Source organism: Archocentrus centrarchus, chromosome 16 (genome assembly GCF_007364275.1).
Source record: "Archocentrus centrarchus isolate MPI-CPG fArcCen1 chromosome 16, fArcCen1, whole genome shotgun sequence".
NCBI lineage: Eukaryota > Metazoa > Chordata > Actinopteri > Cichliformes > Cichlidae > Archocentrus > Archocentrus centrarchus.
This window is the reverse complement of record NC_044361.1, coordinates 21,783,283-21,802,976: the sequence shown is the minus strand read 5'-3', so window position 1 is coordinate 21,802,976 and position 19,694 is coordinate 21,783,283. Positions and strand designations below refer to the sequence as shown.

The 19,694-nt window shown below is 40.5% G+C and overlaps 2 protein-coding genes across 2 annotated transcripts in view; one reads left to right on the top strand and one right to left on the bottom strand.

Moving 5' to 3' along the window:
- Nucleotides 1–7,389, top strand: part of creb5b (cAMP responsive element binding protein 5b) — a 41,463-nt gene extending 34,074 nt beyond the window's left edge. Inside the window, 5 exon segments of the mRNA XM_030750872.1 lie at nt 3,264–3,452; nt 3,454–3,588; nt 4,876–5,103; nt 5,267–5,375; nt 6,289–7,389. Coding sequence (XP_030606732.1) covers nt 3,264–3,452; nt 3,454–3,588; nt 4,876–5,103; nt 5,267–5,375; nt 6,289–6,443 — 816 coding nt within the window. The 3' untranslated portion in view covers nt 6,444–7,389.
- A 3,069-nt stretch (nt 7,390–10,458) lies between these two features.
- On the bottom strand, nt 10,459–19,198 carry cpvl (carboxypeptidase vitellogenic like). Its single transcript, XM_030750072.1, has 13 exons — nt 19,084–19,198; nt 18,761–18,939; nt 18,538–18,665; nt 15,596–15,710; nt 15,462–15,520; nt 15,282–15,361; nt 15,124–15,190; nt 14,182–14,304; nt 13,349–13,480; nt 12,922–13,020; nt 12,635–12,808; nt 11,473–11,655; nt 10,459–11,359 (listed from the first exon to the last, which is right to left on the bottom strand). The coding sequence occupies exons 1-13, from the start codon at nt 19,086–19,088 to the stop codon at nt 11,261–11,263; spliced, it is 1,443 nt and encodes a 480-aa protein (XP_030605932.1). The 5' UTR covers nt 19,089–19,198; the 3' UTR covers nt 10,459–11,260.
- Nucleotides 19,199–19,694: the final 496 nt, after the last annotated feature.

The following is a 19,694-nucleotide window of genomic DNA, read 5'->3' as shown; positions in this document are numbered from 1 at the left end:
ATACCATCCCATCTCTGTACAGCCGCGAGCTAACACCTGCACTGATTTAATGACTGTTTTCCATGGCAGCCATGTTGCTGCAGGAGAAATGTATATGTTTGTGTGTGTTATTAAAGTAAAATGCACATGGTGGTTAAGTTCTTGTGCTTAGCACAGTCTGGGGAAATACAACCATGTGTTAAAGAGTCATTAAGGGGCTGATGAAGGTGTTTGAGAATCACAGCCTGCTCATCATCACTCTGCTAACGTCCCTTAGTTGCGTCACTGTGGTTCTGGATACAAAGACTTAAGTTTTGGCTGAGCTGGGTTAACTGAGCTGTTGTCTCAACTTCAGATGCAGCAGAAGTAGGCACTTGTGCAGAGCTAGCTTCAGGGATAGGCTTATATCACGGTAAGGGTTTTCTCTTTTAATGCAGTGTAAACTGTGGCCTTTCCTTTCAACCTGTTGTTTAAGCATAGTGTGTTATATATACATTCTGCTTACTTAAAGAACAAGGTATTCCTTTATTTATTTAGTACTTTTTACAGGCAGTTTCATATTACTTTACAATAAAAACAGAACAGAATATTAAAGCATTAAGCATTAAAAGAACTTAAACACAATTACAAAAATATATACTGAAAGCTATTTTATTAAAGTGAGGTTTTAAAGCAACTTAAACTTTGCAACAGAATTTGCAGCCCTAAACTCTTCATGTAAGTCATGTAAGCGCAAGGGTCATGCCATCTAGTCCAGACAAAGAGAGTGGTTTAATTTCAGCATGTTGTGTGTTGTCAAGATGTTTCTGTATTTCTTTGATCGATTTGTTATGTGAGATGGCTATGCGTTCTCTTCTAAACTGTATAATATTAATCCATGATGCCTTACATTCAGTTACTTTTGTGCTTCGTCTCTGTCGTGGATGTAATCATCACCACTAAGGCTTGTGCAGCGGCCCCTCGGCTCTTTGAGCTGCAGTTCCTCTGTACATTGACACTCTCTGGCCTCTTTGTATGAAGACTAATTGAATTAATATACAGATAGTGCCACCTGGACAGCTGGCTGAGACACTGACAAATGAGCAATCGCTGTCTCAGGCTAATGGTGTGTGGGGAAGATAGACACTGGAATCCATCTAATCTCGTCCCACCTCTAGTCTCTCTCTCAGTGCTCCCCGTCACCATTTACCCTCTCTGTCCTCCACCTGGCATCCTCCCTTTCTGGAAGGGAGCTTTGGCGACGCCAGATGAGCATCTTACCCTCCATCAGTTAACTAAGCTTCTAATACAGGCTTTAAAGGTAGACATGCAGCCAGCAGACTCCTCTAGCTTCTGTTCCTTCAGGTGATTGCCTGCTTGAGTGGCAGGAGCTTGTCAGACACTGATTGGTTTTCTCTTGCACAAAAGGGGTGGGTCTCACCTCTGTGGTGCATACTGATAGACTGCAGGCTGAAAGGAAGGTGTTTAGTGAGGGCTGTCGGCCTCAGAAGTCATCCTGTGATGTACAGAAGATGTCCTTGTCAACACTGGTGATTGTGATTGATCAGTAAGCATTTTACATCTGTTTTCTGCTTTAGCCTCATGTCAGTTAGCTGCTGCTGTTATGTGATGTTATTTCTAGATAGCTACCAGTGCGAAAACTTTACAGACTGTTACTTAAACTGCTGGTAGCATATTCAAAAAAGCCACAGCCTTCTCAGTGCTGCTTTTTACCACCAGCAAGTCTCCGTGTGACTACAGTGATGTGGACAGCTGCAGGCTTGAAGGCACTTGCCGTGTGTAGACTCTGTGGTATTTTAACCCATGTCTCTATGGTCACAGAAAGGAAGGGTTGTGGTCCCTGAGAAGAGATCTCAGAGGTTTTGGTGAAGGCAGTTAGTGGGGGTTAGGGTGTGATTATATTGGTTTAAAATATGTTATCTATGGCATTACAAGTGTAGAAGTTTAAAATAACATTCATAGTGAGGTCCAAAAGATAAAAATCACGTGCCTCCAGAAATGTACCTGTGTCACAGTGTCAGGCATACCTTTCTATGACAAACAGAAACTATACTCAACTAAAACTGGCTCGACGGGGTCATAAATTCCCTGTGCCGGTTTCACATACAGTTCTCTGCATCTCACACTCTGCATGGAAAACAAACATGCACACACGTATGCATATATAATTTTTTAAATATGATAAACCTTTTTAAATTTTTTTTACTTTTCCCATCTTCTAAAATGATTTATTTAATTGTGTCTTTCCTAGTTGTAAAAAGTTTTCCACTCGTGGACAGTGTGAGAGAGAAGTGGTCATGTCCTAGCATTGTGATCCAGACCAGCTGGATGCCATTCCCTATGGGAATCATGAATGTGAAGGTTGTTAAAAGATATGAGCCTTGGACTTACTGACAGCAGCTGGGAGAAGGGGGAAGGGAGCAGAGAGGAAAGAAAGAGAATACTGGGAAAGAGAATAGAAAACTTTGTGGAATTCAAAACAGTGGCCTTAGACAGAATGTCTTTCTTTTCAATTTTTGCTGCTAACTTTTTGCTAAACCTGACTCAGGGGATCAACCATAAAATGCCCTAATTAATTTACAATATTTTAGTGTTTATTAACATCAGTAGTGGGTTTCTAGTAAAAAAGCATCTTCATTAATAAAATTTTGCAACCTGTTAAAAGCAATTAAACTGTAAATATGTCATGCATTTTTTTTTTATTTATGTCTAGATTTGTGTTGAGTTTTTGCTCTTGTGGTCGTCTTTATGCGGTGCCCAGAAAAACACACTCTAGGGGAGAGGTGCATTTGGTAAACATGAGGAACACAAGCACACTTTAGTAAGCTTCTCTCTGGTCTTCATCCCAGACTGCTCAGAGACACCATCTCAGTCAGTGCTAAGTAGACCACACAGTTAAAGCAACAAACCTGTTGCTGGGTCAACAGTAAGGGGGGGTTCTGAGGTCTCACACCTTACTAGCGAGCTCATCTCACCAGCGGACACGCACAAACAAACATGCATGTTTGTAAGAGAGAAAGAAGCTGTTATGAATATGAAGAGGAGGGACCGGTGTGATGGCAGTCATGAAAAGTAAAAAGCAAGAATGACAGGACTGAAGGAGAGATGAAGGGCAGCCTAAGTGGCTTTGATTTGTCCTGCTGACATGTGGATTTATGAAGCTATTTGTCATGTCATAGTCAGTGCTTAATCATCACACTGCTGGATACAATTATGTACCAGCATAACGACAAAATACTCCCAGAGATTTATATTAAATGTTGTCTTTGTGTTGTCTTTTTTAGAGGTTAAAGGCTGCACTTTCACACCACCCCGGTGCCATTGCAAACGGCAACATGAACTCCATGGGCCACATGATGGAGATGATGTCATCACGGCAGGAGCAAGGCACTCACCATCACATGCACTCACATCCACACCAGCACCTGCAAGCCCCTCCACATGCATACCAGCACCACGGACACCACCACCACAGGCCAGGGCCATGGTCAAGGTGGACACCATCACCCACAGGGACACAATCCCCATCACAACTCCCACAACCCCCACCTTCACCCCGGGCACCCACACCAGACCTCACCGCACCCTCCAATGCACTCTGCTTCACAGGTAAGCAAATCAGCTTCCTGAGAGAGTTGAAGCTTTTAGGCAAGCCCAAAGGCAAAGCCACAAGTTCAATAACACATTAACTACACTGCACATTAAAATCTCTCACACAGCTAGAAGCCAGCATGTGTATGCCATGACTAAAACAAACCAGTGCTTTAGAAGGCCTTTGAGTACTTTTGAAGTCAGCTATTAGTGGTTTAGTATAGAAGCATGGCTAAAATGATGCCTAAAATTCACAGCAAGTGAGTGGACAAACACATTTTCCCTTGCTGCACCCATAATACCGAGTACTTTCCTGGCAAGCATCTCCAAAGTAGTTTTTTCCTTGGAGGCTGGTCAGCTACAGGTCAATGTTGGACACCTGCCACGGAGGGAAGGGGTCATGAAGAGTTCATAAAATGGACAGTTACAAAAGGATGCTCAGGGCTGTCATTTGAAAACTTTGCTCCGCTGCACCAACCACTTGCAATTATGTAGTCACAGCACGCTTCAAGTGCAGAGGAAGTTTTGAAAACCAGCAGCCTTGGCTTATACTTCTGGAACATCTTAGCTGTGAATATATTTGGTTCAGCTTTAATTGAAAGTTAATAAGTATTGGTCTCAGCATTAAAATAACAACACAATAGGAGGCATTTTTTTCCTTGCATCGTTTAAAGCCCTTTGTATTACAAAGCGGATGAAGGACAGTCTTACATCACAAAATGCAGTTCACTATATGTTTTCAATGTATCATTAAAGTCTTAAAACAACACTGTCTGTATACGCAGCCGCCATTGAAGTGGCATGTATTTTCCATGGTTCTTATAAAAATGTAATGTTCTGAAGACTGAAAACACTCGACCTAGCCAAGTATATGTCAAGATCTGTCAGTACATAGAAATGGGTCTTTTGACTATGCCTGGTGGTGTTAGTCTGAGTGGAAGTGGGCGTTGGAAAACGGCCTCCCGACACCTCTTTAACAAGGTGGGCAGGCTAGTGAATCAGCCCAGTCAGTCAGTCAGTCACTCCTTCACTCTTGACGCCCACAGCCCAGCTTCTTAAGGCACGTGGTACAAGCAGATGTTGTTTTTGGGGAAGTTGCCAGACATAAAATACCTGCAAGAAGTAATGTATAGGTTCTTGTTTAGAGCCAGGAGGCTGTAATGGCAGTGTAGTGGTTACAGCAGACAGTTGACTGGCTGCTTTCCAGCTGTGTCAGGATGGTTATGTATGCAGTTGGATCGTGGCAGACAGGCGCTGCCCCATCAGAGACATCAGTAATGTTAATGCTATTTTCCCGTGATTCAGATGTCACCTGCAACCCAGCAGATGCAGCCCACGCAGACGTTGCAGTCTCCGCCACCCAGCGGCGGACGGCGCAGGCGAGTAGTGGACGAGGATCCAGATGAACGCCGGCGGAAGTTTCTGGAGCGAAACAGAGCAGCTGCAACGAGATGCAGACAGAAGAGAAAAGTGTGGGTGATGTCATTAGAGAAGAAAGCAGAGGAGCTCACTCAGACCAACATGCAGCTTCAGGTAAAAAAAAAAACAAAAAAACAAAACACCAGCATGTATTTTGGTTTGTTGATATTGGATCATATCACCTGGGAATTTTACTGTTTGTTTTTACTTAGTTATGGGTGAAGAGCTGTCAAGAAATGTTTATTCACTGAAACCTTAACATGTTTCTCTCTCTCAGAATGAAGTAACAATGCTAAAGAATGAGGTGACCCAACTCAAGCAGCTTCTCCTCACACACAAGGACTGTCCCATCACCACTATGCAGAAAGAGTCCCAAGGTTACCTCAGTGAGTAGCTTAAACATAAACACAGACACACACACACTTGCAACAGTGTGCCTTAGCCCTGCAGTGGAAAGGTATAAACTCTACAGACGTAAGCCTGATGGACACACAGCAACTGCCAAGGCTCTTCGCTCCAGTGTGCTGGTATCCAGCTCCCACGCTCGCTGCAGGACGCTTCCTTTGACATATGGGTGTTGCACACTCTGGTAGCTGGCTGTCTGAATCCCTTTTGAGACTTATTTTTTCCATCTCACAGCAACTCTGTGCACAGAAGCAGCCGAGCCCCAATGTGAGAAAGACATCACAGTCTGCACGTTGACATCACAGCCCTAACGGATGCCTGGGATCTCACTGATTTTTGGACTGTGCTTCAGCTCAGCCGTACATGACATCAGAGCCCCACCCTTTGATACGGATTCGAGTGACATTTCCATGTAATTAGGATAAGTCACCTCCCTGTGTAGCTTTAGGAAAATAAGGCTCACGTCCCCCTTGGCTGAATGGCTCTTTTGTACAAGAGAAAGTCAGCTCCCAGCCTAGGCTGGAGTGACTTTCATCAATGAGTCTAACTTGTGTAAAGATGTCACCTGCAATGTTTCCAGAATTCATCTTATTTATGGAGTTGAATGATTCACTTTTCCATTTTTGTATTATCCATTATGGTCTATTTTTGGATGGAGGATGAGACATTTGGTGTAACTTAGGTTGTCATTTGTTTGAAGTATATGCTCTTCTGCTAATAAAGTATTTTTTTTACTATAATGAGAGATCTTGTGTTTATTTTGCTAGATTTTACTATGCATACTTGTTGTATCCCTGTGTACAGCTTAAAAGTTGTGTCTTTCATACTTGCACTCATGTATGCATGCTTTACGTATCACTTCCATCTTCAGTGATGTCTCTGCTTTCCCCTCAGGTCCAGAGAGCAGTCCGGCAGGCAGTCCAGCCCCAGCGTGCTCCCAGCAGCAGGTCATCCAGCACAACACCATCACCACCTCCACTACGACTGTAGGGGGCAGCAGTGTGCACGGGCAGGCCAACCACTGCACAGACATTAACCCCATCCACTAGGGACAAAAGACTGTAACCTCAGCTCCAGCCACGAATCCCCCTGCCACCACCCATGCTTTCTGAGGGTCGCCAGCTGCACATGCTGCTCCTCACTCTCCATCAAGAAAAACCTCAAAGGCCTGTGAGGCTGTTCTTTATACAGTAGCTACAGTATCTATTTTTATAGACTATTAACGCATAAGTTTTTTTTTTTAATTTGTTCTTTTTAGTCTGCTTTTTTGTGCTTAGTGGAAAGACAGTTTTGTTAATTTCATGCACCATTTCAGTGACTTTTTCTGTTGTGTAATGGTACAAAATTGATCACGGTGGTCATGAAACCAGAGGAAAGAGACACACGCCTCAGACGGTCATCTCTAAAAACAGGTCCTACATCTCTATATGCCCAACGGACTGAATAATGAGTGACCATAAGCTGCGTCACATGTTGACAACATGTTGAGCATTCGCACCATGTGGAACAAACTGAAAAAATCTGAATAACTGAGCGGGATGTTGCTGCATTTTGGTTGTTGTTTAAAGTCAAACTTTGGACACGATGTCTTGAAGACAGGAATATGCAAGCAGGTGATCCTTTTCTTTTCCTAGAAACGTATATGACTGTTAACAATCTTCCCTGTCAGCAGTATTCTTAAAAAAAAAAAAAAAGCTTTATAATATACAGCATGACAGTGAAAATACCATATGCTCAAATGGAAGCAATACATCACAGTGTTGATCATTTTTTTCTACTGTATGCCCACATTAATGATCGGAATGGCCAGGAACATATGATGCTGTTACAGCGACAGAACTGTACACTGTGATACCAGTGAGGCAGCTCAGCAGCGGAGACCAGCTCCTCCACTCTCCAGGACCAACTGAAGCTTTTAATCATTGAGGCCTCTTGTTGTGCGTGTTGTGCATTCAGACCAAAATGAAATAACATTTGATTGAGTGTGTGCATAGTTTGGCATGTTAATATATATATATATATATATATATATATATATATATATATATATATATATATATATATATATATATATATATATATATATATATATATATTAACATGCCAAACATGTGTGTGTGTGTGTTTTGTCCCTCTTTCCTGCTGCAGAACAAAGTTCGACATGCATTAAGAAAGAAAACAAAGAAAAGTATGTGAGAAAATATGTATCTTTTTTTTTCCCCACAACTTGCAATTCCTTAAGAAGAGCAGCTTGTGTTTGTGCTTTCCAAGATGTCACAATGTGCCTGAATCTTCCTTAAAAAAAGCGTTGTTGGCTTTCTCTATTCAGCAGCTTCTTTTTACTCACCCTAATTGTTCCTTTTTTCTTTCCAGCAATCTTTGTTTTAGGCTTTCTCACAGCTTTTCTCACGTGTAAGGCCAAAACTCCTGTGTTTCTTGCAGGCGACATTTTCTATGTCCATCTCCTGTCGACCACAAAGCCTCTTTATTGCCTCTTCCATATGACCAGGAATGTCAATTCACGAGCATGATGACCATAATGCACTGTGTTTTTACAGTAGGATGGATGAAATACATTCCACGCACAGGTGGAGTGATCGCAGCGCTGTCTATGCACTTTGTCCTTCTGTCATGACAGAGGGTAGAATAGCCATATTAAGGTCAGAGGTAATTCTCAGAGATTCCCCCCCCCCCCCCCCCGTGTTCACACACCAGCGAGAACATGTAACTGTGTTTGGCTTTATGGAGAGACTGTGCCTGACTTGTTTCACATGCCTATAGAAAGAATAAGGGAACCTGCAGCTTATATTGTGGGTGACAAATAAGGACCCAGTACCATTTAATTTGTTCTTTTATGTTTAATTGAAAATATCTTTACCCAAAACGGACCACATGGTGGTTTTGTGAAGGCATTTGATGTGTTCATGTCATTTCTTACCCTTAAAATCTGTGTGTGCAGTTCTGTGTGTGTGTGTGTGTGTGTGTGTGTGTGTGTGTGTGTGTGTGTGTGTGTGTGTGTGTGTGAGAGAGAGATGATGAATCTTAGAAAAATCCTTTGGAAAAAGGGCTTTGTTGCACCGACCCTCTGAACTGAAGCTTGCCTTAATTTTGGCTGTTTTTGAAACCCTGTTTAGATCAGATCATTCCAAATTAACCTCGTGCATGTGAAAATATGTTTATGACCTCAGCATACTTTCAACTGGAATAAATAGGATTTTAATTTTTGACAGTGGATCCATGTTCATAAAAATGCATTTGTTACTATATATGCGTACAAAAAGAAAAGGAGCTATGGAAGTACAGTGTGAGTGTGTCCGTGTGTGTGAGAGGTGGAGAACAATTCCTACATATTAATGATGTAATTGTATTATTTTAAATCTAAAACTATAAATATTGTACATAATATTAATTTCTATAATCCTGTACATGTAATGCAACCACCTTTCTTTTTGAAGGGAGAATAAATGTGTGGTACATTTGTAAATAATGTTTGCACTTGTTGCCTTTTCGCTGTACGTCGTGGCTCACTCCAGCGCTTAAGTACATTGTTGATATGTAATGAACGGATAAATCCATTCTTGCCTGCATATCCTTGTATATTTTTTTTTGTTGTTGTCTGTAATTACATTGTCTCCATTTTATTTTGCATTTGTACAGATGTTAAAGTATCGCTGCAGTTACATTACGGTATGAAAATAAAGCACTTGTTCTGTAACATTCATTTATGCGACATGATGTCATTGCTTCCGAAACCCATGAAAGTCATATTTCAATCAAAAGATCAACGGCATTTGCTGATGCTTGTCCTTGAAAAATGACTGCTCATTAAATAGTAAGATGCTTTAAAGGTTTAGAATACTCATTAATTATTGAACTGTCTAGACAGCTTGATAGATGCCCGATGAAATAACATGGCAGTTAACTTCAGTACACAAACATCTTTGTTGAATCCTGTCAAAGTGCCAAATCACTGCAGATGCAGAAAGCCAATTAAATCTTAGCCACAACAATGAAACAAAGACGCAATAAAATAAACATCATTGTGTAAGAAATTCATTTCCAGCTGCTACTGTGGACACATGCAGAGGGACATCCGTACTTTAAGTAATGAAGACTTTTTCAGGGCTTAAATTCAGATGATCAAGAGGCCAGTAATTTAATTTTCAAAGTGCATTTTATGCCTGACTGACAGCTGTTCGAGGAAGCAATGATCTATGGGAGTTGGTGGTCAAGCAGGGGTCAGTTTTTGGAGTATAACGACCCCTAGTGTACAATTTCTTCACTTCCCGAGCAATACTTTATCATTAGGCAATGTCTTCAAGTCACACTTGAGCTATAATTTTTTTTGTTTATATTTCAACTTTTTTTTCCTTTTTTTCCAGACCAGGTTTTGCTTGCTCAGTTAAACTTATTGTTAAAAAAGCTTTTTTCATTTAATCATATGTTCATTTCATTGTAGTTTTCAGGGGCTGGAAGCTATCCCAGTTGCTACAGGGTAAAAGGCTGACAGGTCACCAGTCTATCACAGGACCATAGGTATGAATGGACATCCATTCATACCTATGGTCAATTTAAAATAGCCAGTTAAGCTAACACACATCTTTGAACCGTAGGAGGAAGATGGAGAACCTGGAGAGAACCCATCCATTCACTGGGAGAACATGGAAACGCTACAATTAGCCAGTGGATTTGAACCCAGGTCCTCCTTAATCCACTGCCCAGCCACCAACAAAAGCACCTGGCATTCCCACACAGTCTCCGATCGATGCACTAAGGGGGCCCGACCCTTCTTACATTTCATGATCAGAGGGTGTGCTCAGGGTATGGCCCTAAGCATCATTTTAGCTTTTTCCTTTCTCATGTACTGGGAAGTGCAGCATTATGTAACAATGATGCCTCCCCCACCCCCCACAAAAACCCCCCAGTCAAACAGTCTTTTCAGGCTCCTTGTATTGATAAATGTGAATCAACTGAAAAGCTAAAAGTTGCTTTTGTTTCAGTTGGTTTTCTGATTAAGTGCACTAAATCTCGACTGGCTAAACAACAGCTGCCAGTAACACAATCTGATGTTAAAAGAAAGCATCTTTATTTCAAGTTATTTCTCCACTTTTAAGGCTTTACAGCACTGTGAAAAAGTTACTGATCCCCTTCTGACAGACATTCAAACACAATCTGACTCAAAACAAGGGCAACCTCACAAAATACAAACTTTAAAGGAATTGGATATATTAAAGAAAAAGTTTGTGGAGTGTATTATTCATAGAAACACCTCATCCTGAGCACCTCCAGCCCTGTTCAATCACTTTGCAAGAAAAAAAAAAAAAAAAAAGAGAAGAACCCATTACTTCAACACATGAAATTATCATTTAAAACTTGTATGAAGTGTTTTCTCAGGTTGCCTTTATCAAAGATTCAACAGTTCACAGTGTGAAATGTGCACAATAATTTAAAAAAAAAAAAAAATCAGGAGGGAGTTAAATGCTTTTTCACTGCACTGCATTTCTGCACTGTCTTCAAAGCTTGTACTGATTTCACACAACATATATTACCTCACACCGATCCCGAGAAAAACAAACATGTACCCCAAAACTTTAGGACTTCAACCCGATTTATCAGACTCAATTGACTCATTTTTATTATTTCTGTTTGCAGCAATTCAGATAATGTATCCAAGCTAGGAGAGCGCATCAGCAGAAATGCATTTACTGCTTTAAAAAAAAAAAAAAAAAAAGCTGCAAAAATGTCCAAAACAACAAGCTGATTTACACCAGTTGTGACAATCAGTCTTTAAAAATCACAGTCAGTGCTCAGTGGATTCTCTAAAGTGAAGGTGCTTTGATCAGTTGCAGTTCTCCACCAGTACTCTTCATTTCCAGCCCTGAGTTGACAAGAATCTGTCAATCATATCGAAAGATCTCTCTGGTTGGTCGTAAGGCAGAATGTGTCCCCCTCCTCGTATGATGACCTGCATGAAAAGTGAGAGAACAGTAAGCAGACCTCAAACAGAAACTGAATGCCCTGTATTTGTAGTTTTACTTCACAATCTGAAAGAAAGAAAGAAAAAAAAAAAAGGCTCACCTGGTAAAACTCCCCAACTTGTCGAACATAACCTGCCACCTCTGTGTCACTGGGTTGAACCTTCCAGTGGAAGCGAGGGGCTTTTTTGTACTCGGCAGCCCCGGTCCAGTTCACAGTAGGCAGGAACCTCTCGGTCAGTGGAGCAGCCACAATCACATCCAGCTGACCGCTGTACATTAAGACCTGCATAAATGCATTCATTTTTTATCAGTTAATTGACTCCATCGATATATGACAACAGTCATACAACAAATGTGATCACACACCTGGCACATAAATGTCAGATGACAGAGAGAGAGAGAAAAAAAAAAAGCATATTTACTTCTTTGTTTTTTTTTTTAAAGTCATCATACTCAGAGTCAAATCTTTATTGTTTTCAGTAATTCATACGGTAACTATTGTTAGACCGAAACTTCCTCGGGCTGAAAAGACTCTTCGAATGCCCGGAGACATGCTCTGCTCTTCTGAGACAACCTCACAGCTGCTCTTTGCTGGAAGGGGGTGCATTGTGCCATCGCCCTCTTTAAAATACTCCAAAGTTCTCTTTTTTTTTTCCCCCTCCCCATTTTGCTTTGAATTGTCATCAAGCTTTTCTGACTCAGTCCTGGTGACTGGGAGCCATCTTGTCAGCCAGTTTTGTGCTCCACTGACAGGCAAGCCCGATCCTGCATGTAGCCCAGTGCCTGACTGGTGGCCTGCTCTGATTCAGGCTTCAACTGTGTTTTGTTTTGGTTTTTTTGAGTGGGTCACTGATCTTCCTGTATCCTTTTCATCTCCGGAAAGTCTCAGCTGGATTTTTCACATCCTCAACCCCCAATTCTTTTGCACATATAAAGATAAGGATCACTATAATATTAAGTTCTGGTATGTATGGGGCATTTTATAGCCATGCTAATGCAATCAGGTTAACTGGAAATGACAGCTGTATACGACATTGATTCAGTGATGGCAGTTTTTCTAAAGGTGTGTTAGAGATCAACAGTGTAATCACAAACTGTTGCATTAAGTTTTTGAGGACTGTAATTTAAGTATAGTCTTTCTAAAGGGTTAATAGGAAACGGTCTACTTGTCAGTTCAGAAATAAGCCAAATAAAAATGTTTGTTTTATACTCTGCATTTAAAACATTATGAGCAAAATCCAAGAGAATCCTGCACTTCTCACCCTGTAGTTGTCCATCAGCACTCCCAGCCATGGTTTGATGCTCTTCATGACATCCTGCAGGAGGTGCTTCTCCACTTCGGAGCCGTCGTGGAACGTCAGGTTGCCCACGTGGATAGCACGCCGCACCTCTGGCAGGGTCACAAACTGGGAGAAGTACTCCTGGTCCTCAGGCTCCTGAGGCACACAGAAAGGAAATTAGTGAGTTCTTTAAACTGTTAAAAGCAACAACAGATTTAGTTTATATATTTAAAAAAAACAAAAAACAAACACTTCAGAGGGCTGACTACCTGACATGTCAGGTAATTGAAGTAGTTGGTGCAGCCTGTTGCATTTTGGAAGAAGGAGGGATACGGATCCAAGTCGCCATTCAGCAAATGATCAAAAACCTGAAGTGAGGTGATTGAACAGTCAGCTCCATCTTGTACCAAGTGTGTTTTTGGATATATATATATATATATATATATATATATATATATATATATATATATATATATATATATATATATATATATATATATATATATATATATATATATATATATATATATATATATATATATATTTTTAAACATTTTTAATCTTTCAGAAAGATGCTAAAAAAAAAAATAAATGAAATGTAAAAGGCATCTGTAACATGCATGCCTCGAAAAATTAGAAAAGTAATGCAGATGTAGATGGTAAATAACATATTTTTAGAAATTTAACATTTCTTACCCGAAAAGCCTCCACCCACTTCTGCTGCTGAATGAACTGAACTCCGAGGTCTGTCTGCTGGTCGACGTACTGTTTTTGGAGTTCATCTATCATTCCCGTTTGATACAGGAACTCACCATAACCACCCAGCATCTGACACGGAAAAGCAGTAAAATATCACTGTCACCTTTACACACCTACACATAACAGGCAACAGCGTCAAACAGGAGAGAAATCTAAGACAACCAAACAGTTTGGACATGAAAGCGAACGGTCAGTAAGTCAGTTATATTACATCAATATATTTGGCCTTGTTTTAATGACACATTTAGATCATATTATAAGGAAAAATGTGCAAGTCAGTGAATCTTGTCATAAAATGGAGGCTTTAATATAATTTCTAAGCCAAGTCCAGACTTCAGCCAAGAGATTTTCCTGATAGTTGCAGTCTGGGTCACATATCCATCCAAGCCTTTGGTAAAATTTGCTTTTTTTCCTTCTACCCACCCTCATTCACTGCAGCAGCCACAAACTCCTAATATGAGCATTTGATTATATTTGTTAATCCAATATTCAGTTTATTAAATAAAACACATTCACAGGCTCCAACATTTTCGACCGTCGCCATGATCAGGTCCTCTAAGAAGTCTGCTAGGCTGTTCCTGACTCAACCTCAGCTGTGTTGGCATTATGCAAATAAAAATTGCAACACACTTGCTTAAGTTCTAACTGCGATTCCTGCCTGAACATGTTTTAGGTTAAGTGTGTCTTATGAATCAAACATTAGTGCTTTCAGGAACGATCTTCGGACAGAGTTTATGTCTAACTCTAAGAACATTCTTCTGCATACGCACCAGTTCTGGATCACAGAGTCCATCACCAATAGCCATCCCCATGAAGTTGATTTTCACCTTGGCAGTAGGGTTGTTTTTATGAATGTAGTAAGAAATGGCCGGAACATACTTTCCTGCATATGACTGCACAGAGAAAATATTACATAGTGAGGAGGCTATCTCAACAAAGTAAGCCTTTTGTATCTGTCGTCAGTTGCTTTTAAGATTTCATTACATCTGGCAAAAAGGGTTTCAAGTTATTAGTATGTATATAAGCATACAGTGTATCACAAAAGTGAGTACACCCCTCACATGTCTGCAGATATTTAAGTATATCTTTTCATGGGACAACACTGACAAAATGACACTTTGACACAATGAAAAGTAGTCTGTGTGCAGCTTATATAACAGTGGAAATTTATTCTTCCCTCAAAATAACTCAATATACAGCCATTAATGTCTAAACCAGCGGCAGCAAAAGTGAGTACACCCCTAAGAGACTACACCCATAAATGTCCAAATTGAGCACTGCTTGTCATTTCCCCTCCAAAATGTCATGTGACTCGTTAGTGTTACTAGGTCTCAGGTGTGCATAGGGAGTAGGTGTGTTCAATTTTGTAGTACAGCTCTCACACTCTCATACTGGTCACTGAAAGTTCCAACATGGCAAAGAACTCTCTGAGGATCTTAAAAGACGAATTGTTGCTCTACATGAAGACTGTTATAAAAGCTGCACACAGACTACTTTTCATTGTGTTAAAGTGTCATTTTGTCAGTGTTGTCCCATGAAAAGATATATTTAAATATATGCAGACATGTGAGGGGTGTACTCACTTTTGTGATACACTGTATATCTGCTAGCCATGGAATTTTTTTTTTTTTTTTTTTTTAATAATCCTCTTGCTATGTGTAAATAGCCACTTGTATCATATTGCTATGTGAAGTTTAAAACTGAAAACTCGCCTCTCCGGTTGCATAGAACTCATTGGACTGATATTCGGGAAAGATCTGGAAGAACTGTGTCAAAGCACTTTTAAAGAAAGACATGAGAATAAGAAAAGGACTTAGTAATAAGACTCAAGGGAAATGAATGTACGCGAGTTAAATGGCCACATTTTTACCTGTACAGATCTCTGCCAACATCATCCTGGTTCTGAGCAAATCCACTGTCATCTTCTGTGAAGCTGAAACCTGTTCCAACCTAACAACAACACTTCCTCAATCCTCGGAAACACTGAGTGAAAAATGACATTTTAAATAATGTTGCTTTTATTATGTGAGGATAAATCAGATATACGTACTGGATTATCAATGTACAAAACTGAGTATCTGGCTGTCCAGGCATAATCCCTCAGACCAACTGCAGAGACAGAAAAAGTAAACTAAAGAAATAGGCTTTAATGACCTCAGAGTGCTGCTGCTGATCAGTTCTTACCTGTCAAGTTCTTGTACACCACATACGGTCCATGTTCCACAAAGAGACCGAACATGGATGTGCCACCTGGCCCACCTTGCAGCCAAAGCAGGACTGGCGCTTTCTCCTGGCTTGCCTGTCAGTCAGATCAGAGCAAGGACAAAGTTTAAGATCTTAGCACCACCTTGTGGAATTTAACTGCACTTGACTTGGCCAGTTCTTTCCAGGGATGTAAACCAGGGCTTGTTCACACGTCACCTGATTTAAATTTAGCCCATATCCCCTCCAAGATCATTTTCTTGTGCACCTTAGGACTGTTTCCAGCCCGGCTACTATCTTGCTTGCCTTGCACTGTGCTCTCCATGACGCCACAATGGACTTTAAACATGCACAGACAGAAAACACCAACTTCTGTTTCAAGTATACTCAAATTTCATGTTGAAGATCATCTACTGATGAGAGCTGGTTCTTTGGCTATAGCCAAGCATTTTTCCTTTCAAGAGACTACAGTTTCCAAGCTTGGAGGCAAAGCATCCGGGAACAAGCCCAACCAGGAGCACACTTGTTATTTTTTCTATTGCAACATCCTGAGGCATCTTCGGGAGAACAGTGGGGTTTACTTGAACTGTGACGAATGTTGTATGCGGGCACACAATGAAGGCCAGACAAACAATCCTCACTCAAAACCAGCTCTTTTTGGCAGATCTGCCTCCGTCCTACCTCGTCCACTTTCCCAAAATGAAAATCAGGCTTTAGTATCATTGTTTAAACTCACAGGTGGAAGAGGACAGAGCAGGACCTAAAAATAGCATCTGTGCTGTAAGCAACCCAGAGGTGCACATGATTATAATCTTTAAGGTTTTTGATTGTTATGGGGCAATTTCTCAAACTTTCTGATCCCATCCCTTATATATATAATTACAGTTGTGGTGAGAAGTTTACATACACTCATCATGGGCATGAGTGTCATGGTAAATTGGGGCTTTTAATGATTTCTTTGAACTGTTCCTTTTCCAGGATGGAATAATTGGACAGCACACATCTTTAATAACTTTAAAAAACAAGAATTGGCTGCACATGTTTGAATTTATTTTTGATTTTCTCCAATTCACACAGGGTCAAAAGTATATATAGAGGCTCAAATATATACATATACCCCTACTAATATTTGTTTAAATGTCCCTTAGCAAGTTACACCTCGACTGGACGTTTTTGGTTGTCAACAACAAGTTTCTGGCATAATTTTGGCTGGATATTTGACCGCTCTTCTTGGTGAAATTGGAAAATGGAGTTCATTTAAATTGGTCAGTTTCCTGTCATGGACTCAGATTTTAAGTGCAATCCACAAATTTTCAGTAGGGTTGAGGTCGGAGGTTTGGGAAGGCCATTCCAGAAGTTTAAATGTTAGCCTGCTTTCTACATTCCAAAACTAGTTCTGATATGTGTTTGGGATCACTGTCCTGTTGGAACATCTGTTTCAAATTTCTAGCTGTTGATTTGAGATTAAGTTTTAGAATTTGGAGGTAGTCCTTCTTCCTTATTCCATCCACTTTGTGCAATGTAACAGTACCACTGGCAGCAAAACAGCCCCAGAGCATGATGCTACCACCACCACCATGCTTGGAGGCTGGTACAGTGTTCTCAGCATTGAAAGCTTCACCATTACTCCTCCAAATGTACCTCTTGCCATTGTGGCCAAATAGCTGAATCTTTGTCTCAAATGTTTCTCTAGAAGGCACTTGGCTTGTCCATTTGGGCAGCTGTAAACTTCAGTAGAGCTTGAAGGTGTCGATTTTAGAGCAGGGGCATTTTTCTTGTTCTACATCCTCTCAGTCCATGGTGACGTAAAACTGGCTTCACTGTGGACAGTGATGCTGGTGTTCCAGCCATTTCCAGTTCATGCGGGGCTTGAGCCTTGGTGGTTCCTGGGTTGTTTTTGAACATGTTAACTAATTTTCTCTCATCTGAGGGTGACAGTTTGAGTCTTCTTCAAGATTTTGGCAAAGTGGTGACAGATCTGAATAACTTGTACTTATGTACAATGTTTAAATCTTGGATTATGCTTTTTTTTTTTTTAAATAAATCCTCCAAAACAACTTGTGTAAAGTTTCCCATTGTTCTGAGTATTGGTCAATCCAATCAGTGCTGTCAAACAAATCCTTTTATATTGGCAAAGAGAAACTACCAGTTGTACTTATTCATGATCACTAATGAGAAGTTAATAGGCCTTGGACCTGTCAAGTTAAAAAGCATCATTTATTAAAGGATTTAAGTGAGTGTATGTATATATTTGAGCCTGCATGTATAATTTGAACCCTGTGGTGATTAGAAAAAAATCCAAAATAATTCCAAACTTGTGCACCCAGTTCTTGTTTTTAAAGTTATTAAAGCTATATGCTGCACAATTATTCCACCCTGGAAAACAAACAGTTCAAAGAAATCATTAAAACCCCCAAATGACCATGACATTCATGCCCATGATGAGTGTCTGCAAACTTCTGACAACAACTGTACATGAATCCACAGCAATCAGCAGTAGCAAAGTTGTTCAAAACATTTTCAGCACAACAGTTGTCAGAGGCTTTTTAGTAAAACAAATATTCTTAAAGATTCAAACTTCGTTATTCGTTATTAAATGTGTGCGCCTTCATTGCTCTTCAGCAGTGTTATAGATGTTAATGATTTATAGACAAAAAAAAAATAGTCCCCCTCTCTTCCTGTAAGATTTTTGATTAAAGATTCAACAAAAGAAAACCTGGGCATTCCTGGCTGTAGCTGACTTAATATACACAGTGTAATCACAGTTCACTGCGGGACTAACGATAAAGTGGAGTTTCAGAACCAGGACACAGATTTGATCCTAAAACCTCTCTGTCCTCTCAGTGATCTCCTGTCTAAAGGCAGAAACAACAGTAATTTGTAAATCTGGGAAGCCCGTGCTGTAAAGAAGAAGTTGGGCCTACCATGTGTGCGGGGAAGAACCAAAAGAAGAGGTTGCTGTTGTATTTTTTGTTGACTGTGAGATATCCAGCATAACTCTTGACTGACTTATCGCCTCCTGGCAGATCTCCTACCAGACTCAGCTTCCTAGCTGTAAGAACAAGATATCACCACATTGTGCACATGCAACACAAAAAGCACCATTTGTAATACACTATTTTAACAGTAATGCGAGTGTAGTTTTACCTTCATCTATGGCGCCCCTCTCTAGATAAGGAGTGAGAAAAAGAGGGGAGCCGGGATCGACTCCATTCAGGCCGCTGACGCGCTGAGATTTCTGGCAGAAAAACGACGAGCACCTCCTGGAGGCGGCGGAGTCCAGACAGGCCCACAGTAAGAGGACACCCAGAGTCTCTCTCAGCAGCCTGCCAATATTTATAAAATGGATATCAAAATACGTGCCTGGCCAACGATGTGTGAACACCCCAAAACGCTCAAATAATAGCAAAATAGCTCGCCAAATAGAAGAAGTAGGGAGAAAAAATAATTTTCATTTTTTAAAAACTCACCTCATTGTTGCAGACACCGGCGACAGGACAAACTTCACCTTCAATCAAAGGGCTGAGAGTAGGAGGACTAGCAAAAATCTGCTCCCAGTAAAGTGTGATCACATGATCAACTCTGTGCAGGTCACATGAGACAGTAGATCACGTGCTCGCTGTGTTTAACCAGCCCTCAGTCTTGTCTATCAGGTGACTCCCGTCGTTTGTTGTCTTCATGGCCACATGGGTCATTAGACCAACAGGCTTATTTTCAAATCTGAGTCTTAATCACGGACTCTGTGTTGATACAATGTTGGCATGTTTTCTGTTAGTCACTTGATTGTTAAGCACCACAATCCCCACTAATTGCCACTTTTAAGCTTATAAGAAAATAATTTCCTCAATAAGTTCTTCAGTTTTGGTAATATTTTATACGTTCCTCAAAAAAAAAAAAAAAAAAAAAGAAAAGAAAACAGAAAGAGGGGAATGCTTGGTCGCCACAAGAGGGCCTATATAACACCAGTTTAGGTGCAAATGAAAGTGACAACAGGTGCACTGGAGAGCCTACAAGACAAATCCCAAATAGTTTAGTTTAGTTGAATTAGTTTAATAGATTTGCAGGTGGTGGCCACAGATCA